General features: G+C 37.2%; 1 protein-coding gene across 3 annotated transcripts; it reads right to left on the bottom strand.

The window, feature by feature from the left end:
• Nucleotides 1-1,138: 1,138 nt before the first annotated feature.
• paip2b (poly(A) binding protein interacting protein 2B) lies at nucleotides 1,139-20,569 on the bottom strand. 3 transcript variants are annotated; one of them, XM_081360197.1, is made up of 9 exons: nucleotides 20,371-20,569; nucleotides 14,433-15,454; nucleotides 13,874-14,196; nucleotides 13,364-13,504; nucleotides 12,665-12,790; nucleotides 12,515-12,556; nucleotides 12,247-12,381; nucleotides 11,855-12,072; nucleotides 8,636-8,756 (listed from the first exon to the last, which is right to left on the bottom strand). In XM_081360197.1, the coding sequence occupies exons 1-8, from the start codon at nucleotides 20,427-20,429 to the stop codon at nucleotides 11,860-11,862; spliced, it is 2,061 nt and encodes a 686-aa protein (XP_081216323.1). In that variant the 5' UTR covers nucleotides 20,430-20,569; the 3' UTR covers nucleotides 8,636-8,756; nucleotides 11,855-11,859. The 3 variants fall into 3 exon arrangements, with proteins under 3 accessions (XP_081216325.1, XP_081216324.1, XP_081216323.1); XM_081360198.1 differs by lacking the exon at nucleotides 13,364-13,504 and having other exon boundaries at nucleotides 8,634-8,756; XM_081360199.1 differs by lacking the exons at nucleotides 11,855-12,072; nucleotides 12,247-12,381; nucleotides 12,515-12,556; ... (3 more) ...; nucleotides 14,433-15,454; nucleotides 20,371-20,569 and adding exons at nucleotides 1,139-1,841; nucleotides 1,940-2,113; nucleotides 9,919-10,113 and having other exon boundaries at nucleotides 8,599-8,756.
• Between the last annotated feature and the right edge of the window lie 5,731 nt (nucleotides 20,570-26,300).

Here is a 26,300-nt window from a genome sequence, read left to right as displayed (position 1 = left end):
GTTTCACAACACACTTCTACAGACCTTCACTCAAACTTATACTGTAAGGGCACGAAATCTCTAATGCAGGAAACACAAGACAGTTTTATGGTAAAACATCTGCTTGGATATATACTGTATAAATAAACAGTGTGGAAAGTCTCAGAACAGTATCTATGGGAAAAGGTATCTTGATTTAAAAAAAAAAAAACATGGTAATTGACTTCAATAGAAAATTGAAAATAGTTATATAATCATCAACAGAATATGAATGTCTTGATTTAAGAAACCAGGGAAACCCACTGGGCAAAGAAACCAGGGAAGCAAGAAACTGGTACAGCACTCAAAAATAATGAAAAATCTGAAATGTTAATGTGAAATATGCTTAGCCCTAGTACAAATAAATACAAAACCCTTGTTCCAAAAGGTGGAGCAGTTTCGCTGTGACAGCGTTTGATTAAGCAACACCTGACACATCTGTCTGCAGAGTTATACCAGGGTAATCCAAATACTGCTCTGGGCAAACACATACTAAAATGTAGAGTTATACACTGAAAACATGCCTTTTGAGTGGCTTTGGACTAATGTTTAGGCTAGCCAGTCGATGGAGTAACATGAGACTACAGACACTGGGAAAATCCCTCATTTCAATAGTCAAGAATCCTGCCAGAAACAAGAGCTACTGCTGACAATTTACAATACACTGCGTCGCATCGGTCAATTAAACAAAAACAAAAAAACAATGTGACGTTAAAAAGCCTGAAAATAAACATGAAATTATTAAGAAATACATTTTGTAGCAGCATGCCTTTTTATGATTAAGTTCAATTTACATTGCAATAATTATTTAGCTCGCCAACTGATGCATTTAATAGCAATTTGCACTCTCAAAACTCCCATCATCACAAATGATCAACCCAGTTTGAATGAAACACTAACATCTCACTGGTCTAATACTGCTCATCTACCCTGAAACCATTAAATATAACAAACCCAAAAAAAGGCTTAAAATGCTCCTCTGGTATTCTTGACAGCATGTTGATCAAAACAAAACTGGTGCTATGAAGCTACAGCATTTAATGAAGTAAAACTTTGGGATGAGAACTGTCGAGACTGAGGTTTAGTTTACATTACATAGAAAGTACAAACACAAAACATCTTCCAACATCATCAACCTGCTTGTTTTATTTGATTTTTTTCAATTTTTGTTAATGCATGTTGCACACTGTGACAGAACTTCAACGGAGGAAGGAAAAAAGAAACAGGAAAATGTTTCTGTGAAAATCCCTCAAAAGTTGTCAGCTGCCACCAGTTCTGTCCATCAAAGAATGGTCCACCTGTCAACAGTCCTTGTACTGTAAGGTTTCCTTTGTCCCGGCCCTTTCCCCTCCCACTCGTATGACACACACCTCCCCGCCAAACTTCCTTTTAAAGAAAATAAAAGAGAAGACAGAAAAAAAAGAAAATGGCAATGACACGGGGACAAACTGCTAGTCACTATCACGATAGTGGAACTCACACAACTGTTCCTCTGAGATTAATACAAAGATCTTCCAGGAGAACTAGTCACAATCTGCAGCGGTCCAATAGGAACATTACACGGAGCAACCCGCCCACGTTATACATGAGACAGACGGAAATAAAAAGCTTATAGAAGAGCATCCAGCACCCCCTCCCCCCACCCACAAGCCCCACCCCATCAAGCCCCACACAACCCCAGGAAGATTGAAGTATGTGTGAGGGTGACCCCTGGCCACCAGCGGTCACATAAAGTCTCTATAAAGGAGCCCCTAACTGGAGGGTCTCTAGTATTTCACTCCAGGAACAAACTCCTTGGCCTCTGGGTTCAAGCTGCTTTTGCGCTGAGAAAGAACAGAGATGAAGTACACATGAGTACAATATCACAAAAGTTTATTTGAGATCTACAAAGTGGTTTCCTTTCAGGAAGGATGACACTTACTGCGATGTCTTCGGCGTTTCCGTCACTGACCGACAACCCGCTGAGCTGCTGTTGGATCTGCCCTACACCAGGGGGAAGGTCTCTGGCAGGAATGAACCAATCCTGATCCTCCTCCTCCAACATCTCCTGGAAACAGCGTTCAAGAAACTCCTGCTCCAAAAGCTCCTCTTCCACCTGCAGCAAGACATCAGTCACATCAAAATTTGTGTATGAAACTGTAAGGTGGCCCTTTTCAAGAGTCATTACGGTAATTCCAACTCGCTGTACAGTTAGATGAAGACAAACCCACTGCAAATGAATGTAAAAACAAATTGAATTGCAAATGTGAATACAAATCAGACTATACTTGACGTAACGTCAGTCAGACAGTGAGGAGCGCTAGACCATCACATTCAAACACGTATGCTTTCAGTCCGTCCTTACAGTTTTTCGCAAATCTGCAATCATTGAATACAATGCAAAATCAACAAAATGGCGCATTACTGGCAAATGGAATTAACCTAATTTAAATAAAGTTGAAATGCATTATTTTCACAAGGTTACAGATGTTGTGCACGCTGTCATTGAGTGGTCTGTGAGAGAGAAAACGTTCTTTTCTCACCTGCCATGGTCTGGGTTAAGCGTTTAAGAAATATGAATGAATGACCAAATAAAAAATTATGATATGCTTGATAGTTCTTAAAGTTATTGAAAGCACTATATACTGCGAAAGAATTAAATTTGGCACTGACATACTGAATGTCAGATTGGCTGGGCATTTCTGTGCGTGCTTTTGCCGCCTGTCTGTTCTCTTATTAGGCTATTTGTACTTGAATGGTCAAATACATAAATAAATGTCAAAATGTCCACCTTGGCATTACGTCTTAAGTGAACAAACGGGGGGACGACAGTATGGGATGTCAGTATTGGATACACGCATTACTGTAGGTCTTAATGTGACAGAAACCTAATATACATAATGCGTTGTTAAAGGGGTGGTTGATTATGATTTCACCTTTCTAACTTTAGTTAATGTGTAATGTTGCTGTTTGAGCATAAACAATATCTGCAAAGTCACAACACTCAAAGGGATATTTTCTTTAAAAAAAATTGCTTTTTAAGGACTACAAAAAACGGCTGGTAGGGATTGCACGAGCTTCCTCCCAGGTTAGTGACATCACCAACCCTAAAATTTACATATACCCCGCCCACGGGAACACGATTTATAGATTATCATGACAGAATATGCTAATCAATGACTAGAAGATAGACACATAAGCTACATAAATTCATCAACTAACCATTCAGAAATGTCGTTGCATTCTGCGTTTTCACTTCTTGAGTCTCTCCATCTTTGTCTGACTCCGGTTTGAACAAAAGGCTAAAAGGTTGAAATTTTCAGTTCATGTTTGTGTGAGAAGGTAATCTAAGCTCCAGTGTCGGGAGCAGCCGCTCATTTGCATTTAAAGGGACAGACAAAAAAAGGTGCGTTTTTGCTCACCCTCAAAAGGGACAATTTTAAAGGAGAACTCCTGTCAATTTTAACATTGAGCTAATTTTTTTGTAAATTTGGAGTGATGTCAATACAGAGAACAACGACAAAAATCGGTGTTGCCTACACCTTGTTATCCTCTTTTTAAAATTTGCACCCTGTTGACTTCAATGGGGCAAGTTTTAAACCTGCTTTTAGCCTCTTAACATCCTTGATGTGTCATTACAAGTGCACAGCTAATGTGAGTGATTCCTTCAGAGTGAACACGGGTTCACTGCAGTAGATGTGAAAGATATGTATAAAAATGATGTTATTTCAGCCAGCGCACATACCTGTATTTACATCCTGTTTTCGGTCGAAGTCCACAGTAATCGATTGTCGAGTTCGCGCGCATAGGTTTAGTTACCTATGATCACGCGCGTGAACTCGACAATCGATTACTGTGGATCTTTCACATCTACTGCAGTCAGATTCACCCCTGATCACTCTGAAGGAATCACTCACATTACACAGCTACACACTTGTAATGACACATCAAGGATGTTAAGAGGCTAAAAGCAGGTTTAAAACTTGCCCCATTGAAGTCAACAGGGTGCAAATGCAAATTTTAAAAAGAGGATAACATGGTGTAGGCAACACCGATTTTTGTCGTTGTCGCGCTCCAAATGTACAAAAAAATGAGCTCAATGTTAAAATTGACCGGAGTTCTCCTTTAACATGCTATATACAAATATCTGTGAGGTATTTTGAGCTAAAACTTCATACACACACTGGGGACATCATAGACTTATTTGATATCTTGTGAAAAGGGCATTATACCACCCCTTTAATGTTCAACAACAGGACAAAAACAGTACTTAAACTTAAAGCACTGTTTGTATCCGTATCTCTATGCTGTACTTATTTGTCCGACTGTCATTTGTGTCTTTGTTCTTATTTTATGACTGACTGTTTATTTGATAATTTGAGAACTTTTTACTTGTATTAGGTATTTGTTTTGTTGTGGTTTGCTCATAAGAGTTTGGTCATATTGCCCACACCAAGTGATTGTTATTAAAGCTAGATATTACACCACTCAACTGTCCTATATAAAATTATTTCAGATTTGTGAAGACTGGGTAAGGCTGTGCAACAATCAATATGCCCTTTTCCAAGTCTGAAAAGATTGCAGTAAAGGTTAAAATGTATTATTTGGTATGAGACCTAAATAAACAAGAGTTATGCATTTTGTTTGCCCTTTGTGTCATGTATGACTATTGGGCATCTAACATAAACAATGTCCTGGTTTCACAGACAGGGCTTAAAATAAGCCAGGATTAGTCCTTACTTTAGTAGTTTAGGGCTAGGCTTAAGCCTTGTCTGGGAAACCAGTGAATAAATGTGCTATCCTAATTATAAAAAAATTTCTGGAAATCATCACCACAAAAACAGTCATTTTGATCGCAAATATCACAGGAAAAAAAAATCCTGGTGGGACTGTTCAGTGTATCAGCTCAGTGCCAATTCAGATTTTTTGTGTTTAAACAAAAATAATTAATGGTTTGCATTACAACAAAATGCTAAGATCATAGATACTAATGATTTCTCACTGAAGCCGTTTTGTAGCTTGTAATTGATAAAGATCACTAATTTTTGAGCGCATCACTACTACGTGTGATCTCAAGCACTGCAGAAATACATCTTTCTCAGACTTTTTTATTGCCTATTGTTAATATCATTATTGCTGCTGCTGTTATGAAACTAAGAAAACATGCTGTTTATTGACGTTAAGTTTAAAGTGCCCCCATTATGCTATTTTAAACGTTTCTAATTTTGTTTTGTAGGACTCCTACAATAGGTCTACATGCAAATAATGTAAAAAAAAAAACAACAACAAAAAAACACACACACAATGTATATTGGGGTGTAACTGTTCACAAACATGATGGTTCAGTATGAACCTTGGTATTAAAGTCACAGTTCGTTACAGTAGCGGGGAGAGAACTAAAAATTTCTTTTTAAATTAAATTAATAAAAATGTGTTTTCTAAAAGACAAAAAAAAAAAAAAAAAAATAAATAAATAAATAAATAAATAAATATATATATAATAGCTGATGCTGTAGTGTAAACTATATGAGGAGCCCTTAGCTACACATTACTATAATACTAAAGGTTACAATTAACAAGAGGCCAAATTATTATATTTAGTTGCCATTTATTTTAAGATGCACACAAGGCAGGTTTTGCTATTAACTTCTAAATCTAATTATATAGTAAATTTTCTACTCCAATTCATTTTTTAAATATAATCATTTGCACAGTAGCTGTCAAATTTATTTTAACATACATTAAATCATCAAGACATTACTAACAGGTTAAGTAAATATAATGAATAGGCTAATACGGTGAATATATGAAATGCTTCTCTCTAGAGTTCATTTCTCTAGCAAACTAACCTGCTGTCAACACAATGCCTAAATGTAATGCTCCATGAGATATTATTCTCAAACTGTTTTGATTTCTTTCCGCAGTTGAAATACTGGTTGAGAGATGTAAACAGAGCGATCGTCTCTTCTGTGCATTGCCGTGTCTTCTGCTGTGCATCGTCCTTCTGGATTGGAGTGTGGATCGCCTGTGACAATGTTTTCGCCGTGCGACTGCATGGACTGCACTGTAACGTGCGTTCCGTGCGAATACATGTACAGTTAGCCTATAGAGCTGGTAAGTCCCGCCCCTTCCGCTAACCCCACTGGACCTCTAGGTTGAAAAATCATCAATGCAAGTGAATGGGAGAAAATTATTTTCTGGTCCCGTTTGAATTGTGCCATGAATGTGAACATATGTTGTCTGTGAATTTTTTATATAATTTTTCGTGTAAAGAATGCTACAATTTAGCGGGTAGAAGTTTGATACGGTTAGACTTTGTGTGAGAGCACTTTGTGGACTACAACTCTTCGCTGCTTTCGACGCGTTTGAAACGTCAACACCACTAGCACACGGACACTAGCTCACGGATCCCGCTAAACATGGCTGTGTCTTTGGTGCACTTCACCGCCTTCTTTCAGGGAGAGGACAAAATCGTTGAGGTTGGTGAAAACCACGGGTAAGTCAACTTTATGGGGTGACGTCACATAGGCGACATGTAGTCTTTCTCATTATGTCTTTTCCACAACGGCTAGCCGAAGAATCATACCATATATATGCTGTCAAACTCGTAACATGAAAAATTATATAAAAAATTCACAGACAACATATGTTCACATTCATGGCACAATTCAAACGGGACCAGAAAATAATTATTTTCTCCCATTCACTTGCATTGACGATTTTTCAACCTAGAGGTCCACTTGGGGTTTTACGGATGGGCGGGACTTACCAGCTCTATACCCCTACCGTATACACATTGCACATCTCATTTCTCAGACTCTGAAAACGGTTCGTTAGAAGATTCAGTCTCACTAAACCCCACCTTACCACCAGCCAATAGGACTGTCGCTTTTGTGAAGTGTTCATAAGTGTCTAAAGACGTTTATACGCCAAATATAGGCAAATCCACGGACAACTAACAGGCATCAGGACGAATGTAAAGAGGGCGCTTGAGTCAAGTCAGCAATATTTCTGATGATTTATTGGCGTGAAGTTTCGTGCACAATGACAAACTGGAGTGCAACATTCTCGGAAAACAATAAGCAGAGTGGACTGCCATAACATCAATGAAAAACATTACTGCAGGATTCAACATGGCTGTGTTTACGATTAGAATTGTCAAACAATTTTTTACGGGATTGTAGCCCGAATCTGTATCTGTATGCATGTGTCTGAATACTGGCAGAATTCACATTTTTGTAGTAAAAAGAGACACATTATGTAGAAGTATAATTTGCTGTTATGTCTGTTTGTAAGAGCCTGCAGTTGCTGTGTGACGCACGTTCGCTGCGGGCGTATCGTGACGAGCTGGACGCGCTTCGAGAAAAGACCATTAAAATCGATTGCCTATTTTCGTTTTTGAAACTTGTGTTGGTTGGTCCGATCGATCGTGCAATCAATTTTCGAACGTAAAGTGACAGCCCTACCAGTCAATGCTGGTCCGATTCGTCAGACATTTGTGAATCGGAAATTTCCCACTTCTGAAGTTGTGATTACGAGCTCGCCGCATTTGTGTTTTGTTGTCGGAGAGAACAGAAATCATGGAGCACACCAGGTTAATTCTTGCCTATTTCTTGGGAAAATCTTATTTAACAGATAGTTCACCCAAAAATTCAAATGTTGTCATTATTTACTCATCCTCATTTTGTTCCAAACCTGTATGAGTTTCTTTCTTCTGTTGAACACAAAAGAATAACCAGACAGTAGCCATTGACTTCTATGGTATTTTCTTCCCTACTATGGAAGTCAATGGCTACCGTCAACTGTCTGGTTATGTTCTTTTGTGTTCAACAGAAGAAAGAAACTCATACAGGTTTGGAACAACTTGAGGGTAAGTGTAAAAAATATATAGGTTTGGGTGAACTATCCCTTTAAAGCCAAAATGATGTTTAGAGCCCCATTCATTTAGCCTGGCTCCGCCCTCCCACGTACTTCCACTAAATTTTCATTTTCCTTCAGTACTCCGCCTGGGTTTGCGGTATATTCGTGGGTTTACTCCGGCCAAATTTTCACCTGTCCAATCAGCGAACAGAGGGAGTGGCTGAGACTGATGACGTTGAGGTTTTGCGCTAGTTTGAGTAGTAGGGTTACGTCACAACCAAACGTTAGCGATTGGTTACGGCAGATCCAGAGAGGCTCTGGGTAGATCCAATAGTTTTAAACTTCAAGAGAGTACCCACCTTCAAGGAAGTTAACATTCACTATGCTATCTAAATAGTTTGCTGACAATTCTGGATTTTCAGTCAAATACAGGCTATTTTTGCTGTGTGTAAAACATAAAATAGCCTTCAAATGATTATTCATATATGTAAATATGCACTTTAATAAGTTGATGTAGGTGTTGAGGAAAAAAACTAATTAAGAATAGCAGTCACATAAGCAATCGTTCTCACCTCTGACATGTATAAAGTTTATGGCATGCACAACTCAGAAACTTGGTATCAAAATTATCCCAGAGCTTTCCAGTGGTAAATACGACTTGAGAGGGCGTTAATGTCCAATTTTTAACAAGGAAATTTGTATTTACAGTAACTCCAGTAAGAGCAGCAGGTTCACACTGACCTGTCTGTTGTACTCCTCCTCGTTCTCCATCCACATGTACTCTGCAAAGGGGTTGGCATCCCCCTCCTTGTGTCCATTCACAACATTCTCATCCTTCCCTTGCCCGCTGCCTCCTCCTGGTGTCTTTGCTACCTCTGGACTGTTAATATCAGCAGGTTCTGTGGGTGTGAAATGCATTATTAATACTCAACCAAGAATATAGTACCCCACCACACACACATAACAAAAGTGATGCCAATGAACATAAGAGACTTTCGGGACACTGAAAACAACTAGTACTGATAGCATGCACAAGTAAACCTCAATCATTATGGTGCACGTGCTAAATTAATTATTCAATAAGCATATAAACCATAATACATACGCAAATGTAATTTTAAATGATTATCACAACAAGAATGATTCGTCCCTCTGTGTTTGGATAATATTCTCTCGCGCACAAGCACGAGACTTGCTACCAACTTAAGACGTTTTTTATTACAATATGAAGGCGCACTTACGTTTAGTTTAAGCTTCTAATACCTTCGACGCGACACAGTGCATAACTCACATGGCTTAAACATTATGTAACTATCTGTTACTATCCATCATAGTGTTGCATAAATGAGACAAAGAGGAGGTCAGTCGACACCATCTTTCTCCACATGGATTTGATTCATTGTAACGTGAGGCCTTGCTAAGGCTCCAGGGATAACTATCTATAGTATATAAACCATTATGAAAGTCTAAAATTAAAACAACTCCCTTTTGCTTAAGATATTTCCTGCTTTCTCATAATAAAGTTAAACAATTGTTCTAACTTCACGTTTGGCGAGCGTGTACGTTACTATAACGTTACTGTGAAGCTAACGTTATGCGTGTTAGCTCGAGCCACGAGCGAGCCATATCAACAGCGGTCTTTCCGCGTGAAAAAAACATGTCGCCTGGCCTCAAAGAGTAACGTGTAATGGCTATTTTGCTTCTATCGAAGCAAAAACTGATTCTAGTTGTGTTAAATAGTTTTAAAGGCTTCTGTGTAGTAAGTTAAGAAACACGACGGATGCGTGTGTTAGCCACACGACTGCATCACATACACACATTACTAGGCCTCCATGCACACTGCGCTTAACACAAACTCTGCCAAGTGAGCATATATGGGCTTAATTTGCTTTATATTGTATGTTAAATGTGCTAATTTCCTTATATTTGGCTACTCCACGCATTCAACGATGGCTACCATTTCACAAAACAAAGAGAGATAGAGAGTAGCATACCGCATTTATAAAGTCAAAAGATTAAACATTGCTCCTTTCACAGATTTTATTTGTTAAGAGGACTTACCCGGCATTGTAACGCTTCTGTCCCTCTAACTATCACCAAGTAAGTCGACTAAAAGAGGTAATTTTCCTGTTTGCAGCGACACCGTTACCTGGCTAGATTTCAAGCCTACGTCAGAGTGCTCATGTGGGCCTTTCACACAAACATGTCGCGCGCGCCCCCTGTTGGTCATCACCATTGGTCATCAGCTCAGCGGCCACGGGCTGTAACGTCCGAAACAGCTACACGCATTCAAGCGTGTTTGCAAGACACTATCAATGTAAAGTGTTTAACGGAACTGTCCGCATGCTTTGTAAAATATATTAAAAGATTAATCTTCTAAATGGACTTTTTAGTGGATTTTTATCCAGGATAAAAGCTAATATTAAAACAAATCTATACATCTTCATAAGTCGGTCAAATTTATTTGACAAAAAATATGAATATATTGTTATTATTAATTTCTGAAAGGCATAAGCAATTTGGAAGGGATTTACCAACATGGAAATTCAGTGGAAAAATAGGCCTTGTGTTACTTGGTTTCACGCCAACGTCTTGAATGCAGTTTGGATAGTACCGACTCCGAGTAGTAAGGAAATATCATTGTAAGCCTATCTCATGATGCTTTATCTGCATTGAAGATAGTATTTTATCTGTCCACTTACTGGGAATCGAACTCATGACCATATCCCCGTTAAGCTTTTTTCAGGACTTAAATGTTAGTATCATCAACCAACCCAGATTTGAATCTGATAGATCCCAATCACGTTTAAAAAAAGATAGAACAACCCAGGTGATTAAAAACAATATAGTACAAACGAACCAAGATGAAAATTCAACATTGTAACTGTCCCTGTTTAATCGGAAGAAAGCAAACGATCTATTCTACTGGTCTGAAAACACCCTAAAATCCAAAAATAGTCTAGTATTGGTTGTCCAATAAAAATCATATGATTTCACTACTACAGTATTTGTCGACGTAAGTGCGTCATTCCCTGGTGGTCTAGTGGTTAGGATTCGGCGCTCTCACCGCCGCGGCCCGGGTTCGATTCCCGGTCAGGGAATGTGTACTTTTTAAAGATATATTGCTTGTGTTTGTATGAGAGGTCAACTTGAGTGGATTGTAGTGTCTTATAATAGAGGTAATATTCCCATTGGCACAGCTCAAATCTCACATTAATTGCAAAGGCCTGTTTTAACAAAAATACGGTGCTCTTTTGTTCTTCTAGCGACCCCTAGTCTAATGCGTTCATTTTTTAGGAAAAATGCATGAATTCAATGCATACATTTTCTTTGTGTGTATGTTCCATAGAAGAATAAAAACATCATGCTACCAATAAAATAAAACAAAATAATAATTTTAATTTTTGGGGGTGAACTATTTAAAACTGCGATTTTGGTTTGTCACCTCAGTGATCTTGATCTTTTTTTAACTTTGTCTCCAACAATTAAGATAATACAACCATGTCCTATAATTATATGTAATTTTGACAATTTGATATTCAATTAATTCTACAGGGTTCCCACAATTTTTGACCTATTCATTTCAAATGACTTTTTCATGGCCTTCATTTGATTTAGTTTACTGGATAATGACTATGAAAAAATCATTTTATGGATATTGCACTCACAATTTCTGGTCAATGAAATACTATAAAGCGTAAGATAACCAGAATAATTTAATCCGGTTTTAAATTCCCATCACTTTTTCATGGAAGAATAGAATTTTTATTATTTACTTTCCCAGGCCTGTGAATCAGACTTTGAATCAGAATCCAGGTTTGTCCCGTGCATTGTAATGACTGTAGTTGAATATTTTGATTAAAATTTGTAATTGTTATCTTCTTCTTCTTCTTTATAAATATACAACTTTATAAAAAGTGAAAGACAAACAATAATACAATAATATTCTTATGACCTTGTTTCATTGTATTTTATTACAAAGGTAATGAAAATGTACCAAATTTAAGGGGAAAAACTTTGAGGGTATTTGGCTGAGTTGACCTCAGATGTATCTTTCTGTATATTACATCCTCTGCGGAAAGAGAGATAATGGTTGTGATAAAGACAAGGAATTTTTTGAGACCACTCAAATACAGATAGAGCAACAGAAGCAGATTCCATTTCTAAAACCATCTGGATACTGCTCTTGTTCCAAAGGCACTGTTCAGCATCCATCTAGAAAACAGAAAACATCATAAATTCACTGATCTTTTAGACTCAGATACAGGTAAAAGAACGACCATGGAAATGGAGTCAAACTCTTTAATGTTTTCACATATTTTTCACTTTTACTCCTTTATATATGAAGTCAAAAAAGTGTCTTTAGTGTTCTGCAACAGCACAGCTTACCTTGTTTCCATTAAACACCAGAGTTCTGAAAACCTTTCCAAAGGGTTTTAGCAGCCGTAGCACTCCTGTTGCAGCACAGGGCTGGTTAGGTACATTACATACAACCAGCAGATGGTCCAAAGGCGTCAACAGCCCCTAAAGGACAGTGGGGACTTGTTGTTAAGAGTCATGGAGGATGGATGGAAGTTTGAAAAAAAAAAAAAAAATCTTGAAAATGTTTTTATTAAGCTTAAATATTTGAAATGTCTAAAGAACAATTGATACTTGCATTTGACATTGATGGCCCCACAAAAGCATGAAACACTGACACCTAAGGCAAAAGTTAATCAAACCCCAATAAGTAAATACACAGAAAATGAAGTATTTATGCAAGGAAATATTCACTTATTTTCATCCATCCATAAGTGTGTTGACTCACAGGTGAACTAAGGTCAATGTTTTGGGACACCAGCTCTAAATTTTGCTGTCTCATGTGAACCGGGATAGCAGAGTAAACCTTTACCATCTCCTGGGCTGAGAATTCAGTTGGAAGCATCAATAAAGCCTGGAAAACACACACAAGCTGATATAGTAGTGCTGTATGTCTATTGATAATTGTTTTAGAAAGCATTATCCCAACAAAAGTATGTTCCAAGAATGTTTTGCTAATGTTCCCATTAAGATATAACTTTATTTCTGAATGTTTTATGAACATTCAATTTTATAATTTTGCAAACATTATGGGAACGTTTCAGAGAGAACAACGCGACCACCAGGGAGTGACGCACACACATCGACACATAGTAACCACATAGTAAAAAAAAAAACCTTTCAGGAAGAAACGATCCATTAACGGTGTATAAATAATGTTTTTGAGCTAATGTTTCGTGTACTATGAAAGAACGTTCTGTTAATGTTACTGGAAGAACGTTTGTTTGAAGAACCTTACCAGAGCATTACCTTTCCAAAGTTTAACGTTCATATTAGCTGGGATATTTGGTCAAAAAATTCGGTAACACTTTAGTTTAGGTCCAATTCTCATAATTAACTAGTTGCTTAGCATGCCTATTACGGATATTCTGTTTATCTTACACTTCATTTTACAACAAAACAGTTTATATTCTAAAATAGCACATACCTTCTTCCATTCTAGACAGGTTTCCATGTCAACCTCAGTTGCCATTAAAACCTCAACAGGGTGACTAAATGGAGATGCCATTTTGATTAGTTCACTTTTAGAGTAGTCAAGAGAGATTCCAGACACACGAATTACACCCTTCTGTTGGAAAACACAGGAGCGATGAGGGAAAAAAAGTAAACTGCTTTATTAAAAGAGTGTTGAGTTTGTATAGGCTATTAAAGCACATATCTGTGCTGTTTCCTTTCCGAAACATTTAAGTGTCCTAACAAATCTCACATCACTAGAGGTCCCTGTCTCCAAATTTGTTAACATGAGACGGTGTTAGCGTGAATTGTGCGTTTTCAGCCTGCAATGCTGAGACCAAACTGATAATTTAATGGTGGCATTTCAGTAATGGTGGTTGTGATTACACTTTTAAACACCTTTAATAAGACTGGCTATTCTTATCATAATGATATTAATAACAATCACTTGTAATTCACTTCTGCTACACCTGCGAGAGCTTACAGTTTGTGATGATGTTTTTTCAGCCATCTTAGTTACTGGCATCTGAATGTTCATGGATTCAGTGGTTCCTTCTGATTTTGCAGACTTGACTGGAAAAGACTGTTGCTGACCATTTCTCATGGAATTGAAAGTGGTGGATCTGTTTGCAGAGGACAAGGATCTTTTTGCTGTATAATGTCTTGTTTTATTACAGCCTGTAGAGACAAAGCTGCGCCGTATGCTGCGTTTTGAAGGAGAGGGAAAACAGACTGAACCAGGCCTCCCCCTGGTGACATCAGCAGGCCCATGCTGCAGTCTCTTAAGGAAGGAATTGGATCGACTTCCTAAAAGGTAGAGAGAAAGGGGTTTAGTCAAACTCTTTGCCGTGAAACCTATGATACAATATTTTTTTCAAGCTGTATATGTCTGTAAGAGATAAAGTTATAGTAAATAAATGAATAAATAAATACCAGAATTTCAGTAATTTGATGAGTAATTGTAATAATTTGATCCATTTTTCCAATACAATAGCCACAGTTTAATCTAGATCACTGGTGCAGTTGTAGTAATAAAAACTCACCTGATGAATCTCTTAATCTTTTCAAAGCTCTAGACTGGGTTGAGAAGTGCTCATGAATGTCCTCAGATGTGCTGTATCTTTTAGCGCTGAGGGATCTATGGGAATGGGAGGATGGACAGGATTGCCCATAGGGACTTGCTAAAGCAGATCCTTGCCATTCACCAATACTCCTTTGATCATGATGTTTCCCATGAGCGTTTGATTCCACCTGATCAGATGAGTTCCATCTAGCATGGCCATGATAAATGCCCTTTGCTTCTTTGCGTTGTTGGATGTCTTGTATAATGAAGGGAAGTTTCTCTGTTGTTAACTGGTTGTCTGGGAAGTGACTGAGTAATTCTAGGTCCTCAAAAGAGAGGCCAAGGCTGGCTAAAGCTTTGATTAGGTTTTCTGTTGGAAAACATTGCGTTGCTTGTTGCTTTGGCTCTACTTCTTCAATTTGTGGTCTATCAGGAGAAATCATTGCTTTGGCTGTCATTGACTGGTACCAAGAACAGTCCGCATCTGGTTTGAAGGCAAAGTGCTTGCCAAGATGGTTGGTGCTGGATCTAACGAGAGGTTTCTCAGATGTTGATAGTGGCACTTTTGTGTTACTGGGTATTTTCTCCTGATTGATCTCTTTTGCTAGAAGGTCACCACTCTCCTTATTCACAGTAACTGAATTCATTTCTGTGAATGATGATGAGGGGTAACTTTCCCTGTGAGGTATGGAATTCATGTTTTTTTTGTGCAATAGATGGGAGAGGGTAAAACCCCCAGGGGGCTGGTACATGTTCAAAAATGAGGATCTTTGAATGCCAGCAGGCTGTAAGAGACTTAGAGGAACAAGGGGGTTACCATAACTGTTATTATTTCCAACTGCAATGTTACTAATCAGGTTCAAGACCAACTGAGCTTCAAGCTGGGCTAGTCTCAACAGGAAAGCTTGTGTTGTTCCAAATAGCGGTGACACACCGATGAAAACACTGCTCATCTGAGACAAACACACTGGCCTGGCATTGATTTGAGGAGTATGTGAATGTCTGTGGGGGGAAAAAGATGTAAGAATATAAATTTCTAATATTTCTGAACCATTCAACCCATACATTCAGCACAGAGTCATTTCTCTTTTGTTTGCCAGGATCTAGAAATTTATTCAAAAATAACAAACCTTTTCCCCTCTTGTTTTATTTCATTTTATCATGGACACTCTTATTTGTTGTTGACTCTTGACTCCTATGCTCATTATTCAAATTACATTTATTGATAAGCTTTTCCTTTCATCTAGGCCATCAATCCATGACTGGGGCTCAACGTTTAGCTTCCAAGCCAACTGTGAAATAGTTCTCAGGTGTTAAACATGCATAAACAAATACTTTAAAGTGTGATGAATGGACGACTATTCTCCACAGAGCATGAAAGGACAACTTCATGGAGGCTTTCACTCAGGCATGTGTTCACTTCATTACATACTGTATAATTAATAACACTGTGACAGCATGTCCTCGTAACATGAGTAAGAGGTGAAAGACATTTGTCTAGTGTAAAGTACCACACAGCAGCCATAATTTCACAGCCACCATGGCTCTCTGCATGTGTGTGTGCACTCTTCTGGACAGATTTTTGAATAATGTGTCATCCGATAAATAATTATATTTTTAAAAGAGGGGTTGACAAAACCTGGATGACGCATTTTAAAAATATATATGTTCAAGAGAGTGCACACCTGTTCACAGTTCAAACTTGGTTTAAAGGACAACAGATAATATACAGAGCAAGGCTATCTGCCAAAGTGACATTCAAAAATAAGTACATTTATCAATAATAAAAATATAGGCTATAAAATCTATATCTTTTTATAAAAGCGTTGATTTCCTGTGAAAAATTAGGCTACATTTTTAGATCTCAGAAATGCTTTGCCAATCATGTTAACCCATGTGAAAAAAATAAGAGAGAAATTGTATTGAATGTGCACTTAGTGTGCTTAAAATCTTAAAGGTAGGGTAGGCTATGTTTACATAAACACTTTTTGTTAGGCTACTCTATCTATTACAGTTTTTCTCGATTGCTTAAACACTATAACCAGGCTTTTGAACTAAAATTTCAAAACCATAACGCCATTTATCAAAAAGCACACCCATTTCACTGAACTATAAACACTATTCCCTGTTTTGACACGAGTCAGATTTGTTGAACTGTCACTGCAAAACTCTACACACAAATCCCTTCATTTCTCATTGCTTAGACCATGTTGTCATTTAGAAAGCACTAGCATTCAAAATTGTTCACTCAAGTCAGCACAGCTTCAGCTCAGTTAGCACACAATTACCCAGGTGGAAACACTAAGAGTCAAAATTTAACACATCAATCAGAACTTCAATAGATATATAAAAGGGCCCAGATCAGTTTATTGCGTTTTGGAACAATGGATCCAGAAAGACATGAAGGAAGAGGCATAAGAATGAGGAGGAGGAAGGGCAAGGACAAGAAGACAAGCAGTGTCAGATGAAATTCAAGCCACTCTAGTTGCCCATGTCTTTATCAATGGTATGACTATGAGGGAGGCTGGGCTACGAGTAAGGCCAAATTTGAGACGCTTTACCGTCACCTCGAGAACCTTCAGGGAGGTGTGGTGGCAAATAAAATTCTATCACTGAATAAGAGACAAACATTTCCAATAGTCTTTGATGAGGTTTATTTTCTTGCAAGAAAAGGCCAGCAGTCATGCAGTCACACAGTGTGGTTGCAGAGTGTGACAGTGAAGGGAGGGCATCCTTTCTCCTTTATAGTCTTGACTCCCAGAATGTTATCTTTCTAGGCAAATGATGGTATTTCAACCATATGTGGAACATTCTTAGACGTGTCCATCATATTGTATCCTTGAGTGGAGGCCCTCCTGTTACGTCCCAACACTCTTTACCATTCCAATACAATTCGAATTCCATATTAGAATATGGTTTGTGTGTGCTCTTTTACTGTCATATGTTGGTCACACACATCTTACTGTAAGTAAATATAAAAAAAAATTAGAGGAGCGAGTAAAAAAAAAGAGTAAAAAAAAAAGAGTAAAACAGGAAAAAAATATATTTTGTGTGTGTGTGTGTGTTTTCTGTTTATGAATAAAAATGTGCCAATGTATCCACTGGTTGTGTCTTTTGTGTTCATCATGTGAAAAGGTTTGTGATGGGGGGGAACCACAAGCAACATAACTTACCAGTTTTGGAAATGTTGTTTTGAATTTATTGCACCAGTGTCTTAGACAATGTTGTAGTATGTGTGATTTTGAGGGCTTGTGTGTCCTGTCTGAGGGCAAAGTTTGGTTTTTCAGCAAGAGTGAATGGTTTTAAGTGTAGCGCTTCATTTTGACCTGAAAATAGGATGTTTGGAGAATTGTGAGACGTTATGGATTTGTGTTTATAGTTTTGAGAATACGAGGCATAGTTTCAAGAAATGTGTTTAAGCAATCGAGAAAAACTGTAACATCCTGATAGCAATCAGACTACATTAATCCGGATACATTTGATAACGGCGTTTTTGTTTGAAACGCTCTCAGTCCACAGGCGTTTTCCTAAAGTTTCTCATCCATAGCCTACTGAAACGTCGGAAAACGCTAAATTCACCGCACTGCGCATGCGTAAAACCTCATGAAAGCTCGCTGAGATGATACAGATGAAAAAAATAAAGTTATAATAAAAAAATTATAACTTTCTTCTGGCAGGATCATTTTATTTAGCAAAATATCTCACCCTTCACTGACGCGTCTAGGTCACACTGACTCAGTGTGTTTATGTTTGGTCCAAAACGCAACTGCTTTCAGTCATAGCATTGCTGCAGGACAGAGTACATTTTCTGTCATCTTTGCAGGACTGTGATATGAAGAGTGTGCAAAGTAACATATTTTAACAACAGTGTGAAAGTGAATAGCACATAACAGACACAATACTGGTAGCCTATAAACATGAATATCTATTGGTAGCCTGCGTCACATGACTAAACTTTATTGCATTGTTTTTAAATACCTCCATTTTGACAGCGTTTTCAAATTGATCCACTTTGAAGAGCGTTTTCAAAAAGGTTCGTTTTCATTAATAAAAAATGCTGTCTCAGTGTGGACACAAATGAATAGTGTGTCTGAGGTTAGATAACAAAGATATGCTTACATAGAGGCATTTATGCATTCTGTTATTGAAGAATTTCTTAGATAAGCTGAACAGCATCATATAATTTAATAGAAGATCGTTATGTTCCTGAGTGCGCTCTTAGATCCACCTGGCCTTTAACTGAAATACCAAGTGTAACGAGAATCAACAACCACAAGCTTGCTTTCCTAATGAAATCATTTGAGCCTTCTCACTCTGTCTCTCTCACTCATCGGTCACACATCTATTTAGGTAAATCTTATTTTTAGATGCTCATCTGATGCAGGATCACTCCCAGAATATGTTAAGATTCACATAGTCAACAGATTCAATTATTCAACAACTTCCTGGGACTAACAGCAAGAGATGTAATGAAAATGTAATCGATATGATCATAATTGCACTTTTACAATTTTTGTTTTTGTTTTTACTGCAGTAATGGTATGTTGCTCAGCAGATGGTGTTAAGTTAATAAGCTAATCTGATTTACAACTCCTGGATAGATATTCATCATGCTGTCTTCATTCCTGGAAGGTGTGATGTGAACAGCCCATGCTGGTCAGTCAAGGGCAACCCAAAACTAAGCATAAATACCTCTGAAGCACAACTTAGCACAATACCTTTGCTCTGTATTACTAGGAAATAGGCTTTTAGTATATTCTGAAACTAGACCAGAAGTATCTATGTTGTTAACTCGTAGATATGTTAATGACCCAGCACCTCGAAAAGGCCAAACGTACTGAATTACAGAAGCCTCGCCTGAAAAATGCTGGTCTCTGTTACAGCTATATGCAACAACGGTAGAGGTGGGGGGAATCCTGTCTCTCTGGTACATGACACCCTCAAAGAGGTTACCCAGATCAGTATAACCTCTGAGGTCTGTGCTTGAATATTTGAGCTATGCACCTCATGAGGAACTGTATTGGACAAGGTCAGACAGAGGAATCCTGCTTCACCCATACATTTCAACACGCCCGCCACTATGCTAATGGTCTAAAATGTTTTGTTCAAAAATGAAAAAAAAAAAAAAAAAAAAAAAAAATATATATATATAAAATATATATAATATAATAAAAATATATAAAATATATATAATTGTTTATATTATGGAATTAACCTTAATTGGCATAACCCAGGAATTGAAAGCAAATATATTATTCAGTTGAATATAAAGTATGTGGTAAACAAACTAAGAAGTATTTTTTTGCAATGTGGGAATAAAACTAAAGACTTAACAGCCTGTTGTTAGCCCGTGGACAACAAGAGACAGCAAGATAACATGAATGCGACTTTGACTTGAGGTCAAATTCAAGACCTTGACACACTTGTCCTATTTAAGTTCATAATGGATGTTAAAAATGGAATGCAACAGGTGACAAGATGTTTTCTGGGCATCAAAACAGATCACGTCATACATTTCTGTGCTTGTGATTAGTGACTTTTGACTGCTGGCCTCTTATACTAGGTGTTGTATGTGAAATTGATTTTCATTTGAAAGTAAACAAATATATATTAAATAAACAAACAAAACCAAACTACTATAATGCATAATAATGCTTTTTTTTCAGGTAAATGTATCTTGCTATCTGACTGCCACTGTTCTAACTAGCGATACATTTGCATAAGGAAAAGTTATGTATCAATGGATGTATTAACCTCAAAGTAAAATAATAATAATAATAATAATAATAGTAATATATATATATATATATATATATATATATATATATTGTAAATTTTAGGCAAAAAAATATCAATTTCGAGAAATAAAGTTGTAAATATGAGATACAAAAGGGAGATATAAAGTTATCCCTACTCACATGTTGGCTTTAGCTATAGTTGAGCTGGAGGTTGTTTTCCTTTGGATTGAATTCTTCATTATTGGGTCAATCTTTAAACTTCAGATTTTTTTAACTGTTCCTCTTGATTAAGTATCATAGCACATAAACACTAAAAACTACAAGTACATCCAGATTATTGACTCCCAGAGCAAAATGTCTTTTGTCGCCTTCTGTAAATCTTATCCCACTCTTCACATGGCCAGACACACACTGTAACACATTCTTTCTTCTCAGTATGTTTTCATCCCCCTGACCCTGCTCGTCCTGCCAACACCACCCCCTACCATTTCCTTCTGAACACCTCTGCAGTCACACACTCTCTCTTACACACTTGATTATATTAACAATATTAAGTACACAATAAAACAACTTATGATCATCACTGTATTTTTAAGGATCAAGCACCAAAGAGTGGTTTAGCATGAATGACTTGATCACAGGATTGAAGGTTTCATAAAGCTGGACTTCTCGAATTCTGTTTCACCCATAATTCTTATATCAAATTGATAGTGGTTATCATCCCTATTCAGGATAGAATAAACAACTTTTGTATTGCTGTTCTTATACAAGGATGTTTTGCTTCTGCTTTGTGATCACAGGACTGCATAAAACAACTTCATTAAGACTTTTAGTTCAAAAGCATGCACATTTTGAAAAATATTAATACAATTTCATATTCTTACGCCACCTTTTTTTGAAAGAAAATATTTTTTTCTATTAATTTTCCTCTAAATCTGATGAGTTGTAAGTGCTCTCTCCTGTATCACTATACTGTTACTATACTGTTATCCTTTTGTAATGGATGAAGGCCAGTAAGAACTGTGGGTGTAAACAACACTCCCCTGGCCTCAAAAATGCAACCGATCCTACTCGACCCACTACGAGCTGGATTCGAACCGAAGTCCCCTGGCCGCAAGGCGTCTTTGTTAGCACGCCCGCCTTCCACGCTGGAGACCCCAGTTCAAATCCCGCTCGGAGCGGGTTGAGTAGGACTGCTTAGCCTACATTTGGTGCCATTGACCCAGATGGGAGTGAGGTTAAGAGGGGTGAGTCTAACGGACGTAGGTCAGTAAGAGCCGTGTGTGTAAACTGCACCCCCCTGGCCTCAAATGCAAATTTGCGTGCCTGCCTTCCATGCTGGAGACACCGGTTCAAATCCCGCCTGGAGCGGGTCAAGTAGGACCGGTTGCACTTTCAGCCAGAGCAAGACTGGAACAGAAAACTGGAGTAATGATGTAATTGATGACATGTATATAAAAAAGAGTAGTATATCAGAATTAACAGTATAGGCAAAAACATTTTGGATGACCTGCTAAGTCTAGTGAGATTCTGAAGTGCGTATCTGATGAACACTTTACTATCTCATGAGGCATATAGTGGTAATAGGAGAGAAATTGTGAAACACTGTCAAGTGAAACAACTGACACTGTAGGTCACATGACAATGACAAAATGACAAATGTAATGCATCCTGGTTGCATTATAGAGAACAAACTTTTTTAATGGTTAAAGGTAAGCTAAACTAAGTTTAATTTATGAAAACTGTCTATCTGTCTAATTAATTTATGGCAAAATGTCTACCAGTATGATAACATGTTTATGGATGACCCTCTCCGAAAAAAGTGCACCTACAGCAAATATCAATTATACTTCTGTAAATTCAGACTAAATGTCAAAATACAGGACCATCATTTTTTATTCAAATATTGCACCTTTTCATAATATGCTGTTGCAAATATCGATATTCATAAGCAAACGTTGATCACGTGGGTAAAAAAAACAGGGACAATCCTATGCAAACACAATATGCATGAGCACAGACATTATCTTATGAACGGATAAAATAAAGTCAGACACTTTTGGTGGCTCGTCGTTGTTGGGATCAAATGAAACAATTCTTTAGTGTATTTTTTGCATGCTGTTTCATCAACCAAGGTATGCCATTTCACACAATCTAATAGTGGCAAAATATTTGCAAAGTCTGATCCAGAAATCAGGCCTTTTTAGAAATTATGGTAACACTTTATTTTGATAGTCCACTTTAGACATAAGTAACTTTGCAACTATATGTCAACTACCAGTTATTACAGTATATGGAGACTGTCAGCTTATTATCTGCTAACACTTTATTTTGATTGTCCCCCAACACATTCTACTGACTATAAGTAACTTTGCAACTACATGTCAACTTATTCTACTAACCCGAACAATCTAATCCTCTAATGAGAGTTAGATGAGTTAGTTGACGCGTAGTTGCAAAGTTAATTATAGTATGGATTATCGAAATAAAGTGTAACCGAAATAATACAATTAGTACTTTCTTTTAATCTTAACTTTGCTTATATTTTTGAAAATCATAAAGAATAATAAAAAAAATGACTATCTTCTTCATTTCTGCTTCCCCAGATTAGCAGAACCATGTGCAATTCATCCTTTCAAAGCAACAATTCAGTCTCACTGTATAATGAAGCACTACAGTGGAACTGCATTTGTCAAGAACACTTGAGCGGTCTTCTCATTACCACCTTTACATCATTTTTCTTATTTTTGGGAATGCCGATCAATTGCTGGTCCCTCTGGGTGTTTCTTAAGATCATGAAGCCCAACTTTGTGTTTTCACTTAACCTTACTGTACTGGAGCTGTTTTATTGTTTTCTTTGCTTTATACAATTAATCCTTTCCTACAATGGTTTATTCCCAAACTATAAATTGGTTATATTTTTTGTTGGTCTCTGCTGGACTGTCAGACCTCTTCTCCAGATCTGCATGTGCACTGAACATTACCTGGCAGTGATTCATCCACTAACATTCCTGAGATATAAGGGCATCCAGTGCAGGATTGCATTGGCAGCGGCAGCTTGGCTGATTGGAGTGGGAAACGCCTTAAGGCTCATTTTATTTGAACCAGACTTTTATCCAGATGATATATTCTTGATTCTTTTTTGCATTGCTGTGATGATAATCACCTTTTGCTGTGTCTCTGTCCTTCGTGCCCTAAAGCGTCCAGGACCAGGACAACAAAAGAATGTAGAGATGACAGAGAAAGACAGACACAATAAAACTGACAGAGGCAGAGCTGTTGAGAATCAGCAGAAAAGGAAGGCCTTCAGAATCATCTCTAATATTTTAGTGTCTATTTTGATTTGTTACATCCCTCAGGTAGTAGCTTATTTTATGCTCATAGCTAAAGTCAGTAGTCTGTTTTACATATGTACAGCTCTTCCAATTATTATGTCTTTCACTATGATTACTGTACCACTTTCACCACTAGTCAGGATGTACAGTGAAGGCCACCTGAAACACATCATGTGTTTCTTTTAGGTTTAGTGAACAAATAAAAAGCAAATATGACACTGAAAAACAGAGATATCAGAGCTTCATTTTTACAACTCTTTTTTATTTTTAGATTTTAAAAAGGAAAGGGACGAATGAATATACCTGCTGGTGATAAATATAATGTAATGAGGTTACTTATCTGATTGCTTCAAATATTGTATAATAAACTGAGTTTTAAGCTATTAAAGAGTAAACAAATAACATTTATTACATCTTAGTCAGGATAGTCAATACAATGAAGCACATATCTGAAATGCATAATGTGACAACTAAAGGAAAATAATAATTGGAAAAACTATTTGTATTCTGAGTGTACAATGTCTGTATTGAATACCTGCTGATAAATGTAATGCAATTTGTTGGTTTCACTTGTACATTGATCAGCTAAAATATATAAAATATAGCTACTTTTTCAATCAAATTCACTTGTATGTTTATCTACATGGAAAAATAGTAAATGCATACTATTTATGTCTTTTTATAATGAAGCCTTTTTAAAGCATAGGTTTGACAAAATAACTTATTTTTGCCCTTAACATATTTGTTTGTCTGAAACAACAACTGAAAATAGTCAATATTTTTTTTTTTGGCAATGATATTTGTGTGAAATACACAAATGAAATCTGAGCAATTTCTGTCGCTTCACTATCTACACAAATAGCATGTTGATGCATCAAAAAGTTCATAAAGACATTGCAAAATTAATTCATATATGAATTGAGCACTTTAGTCCAAATTTTCTGAAGAGACACAGTCACTTTATATGATAAACAGATTTAATTTAGGCTTTTATTCAAATATAAACATTCAGTAAGGCACACACCAGATCTGGTAAACTGAAGCTCAAGCATGTTCGCTTGACGTGCGAGAACAAATGAGGTTCATTCTCTGTGTTACGCAGCACATTTGAGCTTCTGTTTATGTTTGCTGATCAATGTTTAAATGTGAATGCCTAAATTCAATCTGTTCATCATACAAAGCGATCAGGTCTCCTCAGAAAATTCGGACTAAACTGCTCAAATTCATATAGATTAGTTTTACGATCTCTTTATGAACTTTTTGAAGCGTCAAAGTCGTAATTGTGTAGCTGTCAATAAAGGGACAGAAATCTCTCCGATTTTATTACAAATATCTTCATTTGCTTTCCGAAGAAAGTCTTACAGGTTTGGAACGACATGAGGGTGAGTAAATGATAAATATAAAATTTTTGGGTGAACAAACCCTTTAACTTCTTCCTGAAAAATGAATTGTAAACTGCTGCAATCGTATCAGTCAAATTTACAGATGCATTATTATTAGGTGGTATTTGGAAACTGGGCCATTGAATAGAATCAAGTCCAAAGAATAATTCGTTCACAACTCAGACAATAGCTATTGGGTCTTGGAGCAGGTCTTGATTTCTCCACTTCAAAAATGAATGCCATGTTTTTCTGAAATGCCAGTCTATATAAAAAAAAACCCACAAATGAAGTAACTAAAACCCATGACCGGCAGGTCCAATTATGCATGTCTCTTGTATCACACCAATCTCTCTTGTTTCAAACAAACACAGATGCCATTATTGATTGAAGTGAAATTGACCTCAGAGGACCTCAAAATTAAAATTAGGCTACTGTATTGTTGCAGTGTTTGTCGTGTTGCTAGGCCGATTGATTTAGACATTATAATGGACTTAAAGCAGAAGCTTTAAGATAATAGACACATATGATTACCACATCTATTATTCATAAATCAATATTTCATGTCCACGTATCCATTTATTTATTTTGCAATAGCCACGTGATAAGCAGACAGGCTGAATGTACATTATCCCTCACACAGTGAGACTTGGAGGGCCAAGCCTATTGCACTATACATAGACCTAAAATACATTACAATTTTGTTTATTATTTTTATTGAAATATTGTATTGTATGGTAGAAATTCAGTCACTCTCCCTCTCTCTCCCTCTCTCTCTCTCTCTCTCTCTCTCTCTCTCTCTCTCTCTCTCTCTCTCTCTCTCTCTCTCTCTCTCTCTCTCTCTCTCTCTCTCTCTCTCTCTCTCTCTCTCTCTCTCTCTCTCTCTCTCTCTCTCTCTCTCCCTCTCTCTCCCTCTCTCTCTCTCTCTCTCTCTCTCTCTCTCTCTCTCTCTCTCCCTCTCTCTCTCTCTCTCTCTCTCTCTCTCTCTCTCTCTCTCTCTCTCTCTCTCTCTCTCTCTCTCTCTCTCTCTCTCTCTCTTTCAATAAATATAAATTAAAACAGTAGGTTTATTAGTTTCCTGTTTATTATACTTTTTATATAGCCAATATAGTGGCCAATATAGTGTTGGAGGATTCACAACGGTCTTCACTGATTTTGCATTCCATCAGTGAAAGCAGAATGTGAAGGTTGAATTAGCAGAGCAATATCACAGCTGTACATAATATATTGCAATCCACACAATATAATTGGAGACATATCAGAGTTCAAAAGAGGACGAATTGTTGGTGCGCGTCTCGCTGGCTCAACTTTGTGGTGTATCAAGAACTATGGTACCCAGGGTAATGTCGGCATACCACCACATAAGACGAACAACTATCGCAACTATCGATGCAAG

The sequence above is a fragment of the Scardinius erythrophthalmus genome (assembly GCF_964197995.2).
Source record: "Scardinius erythrophthalmus genome assembly, chromosome: 3".
In the NCBI taxonomy this organism is placed as follows: Eukaryota; Metazoa; Chordata; class Actinopteri; order Cypriniformes; family Leuciscidae; genus Scardinius; species Scardinius erythrophthalmus.
Note: the sequence above shows the minus strand (reverse complement) of the source record. Positions and strands in the feature narration are given on the sequence as shown.

What these genes read in the sequence shown, in the direction of transcription:
- paip2b (XM_081360197.1), bottom strand. Translation starts at nt 20,429, where the DNA reads ATGAAGAATTCAATCCAAAGGAAAACAACCTCCAGCTCAACTATAGCT. An exon ending in ACTATAGCTAAAGCCAACAT is followed by an intron (nt 15,455 to 20,370) that starts GTGAGTAGGGAT and finishes TTCCCCCCACAG; the next exon opens with ACATTCACATACTCCTCAAA. An exon ending in TGGGGCCATCAATGTCAAAT is followed by an intron (nt 12,382 to 12,514) that starts GCAAGTATCAAT and finishes ACTGTCCTTTAG; the next exon opens with GGGCTGTTGACGCCTTTGGA.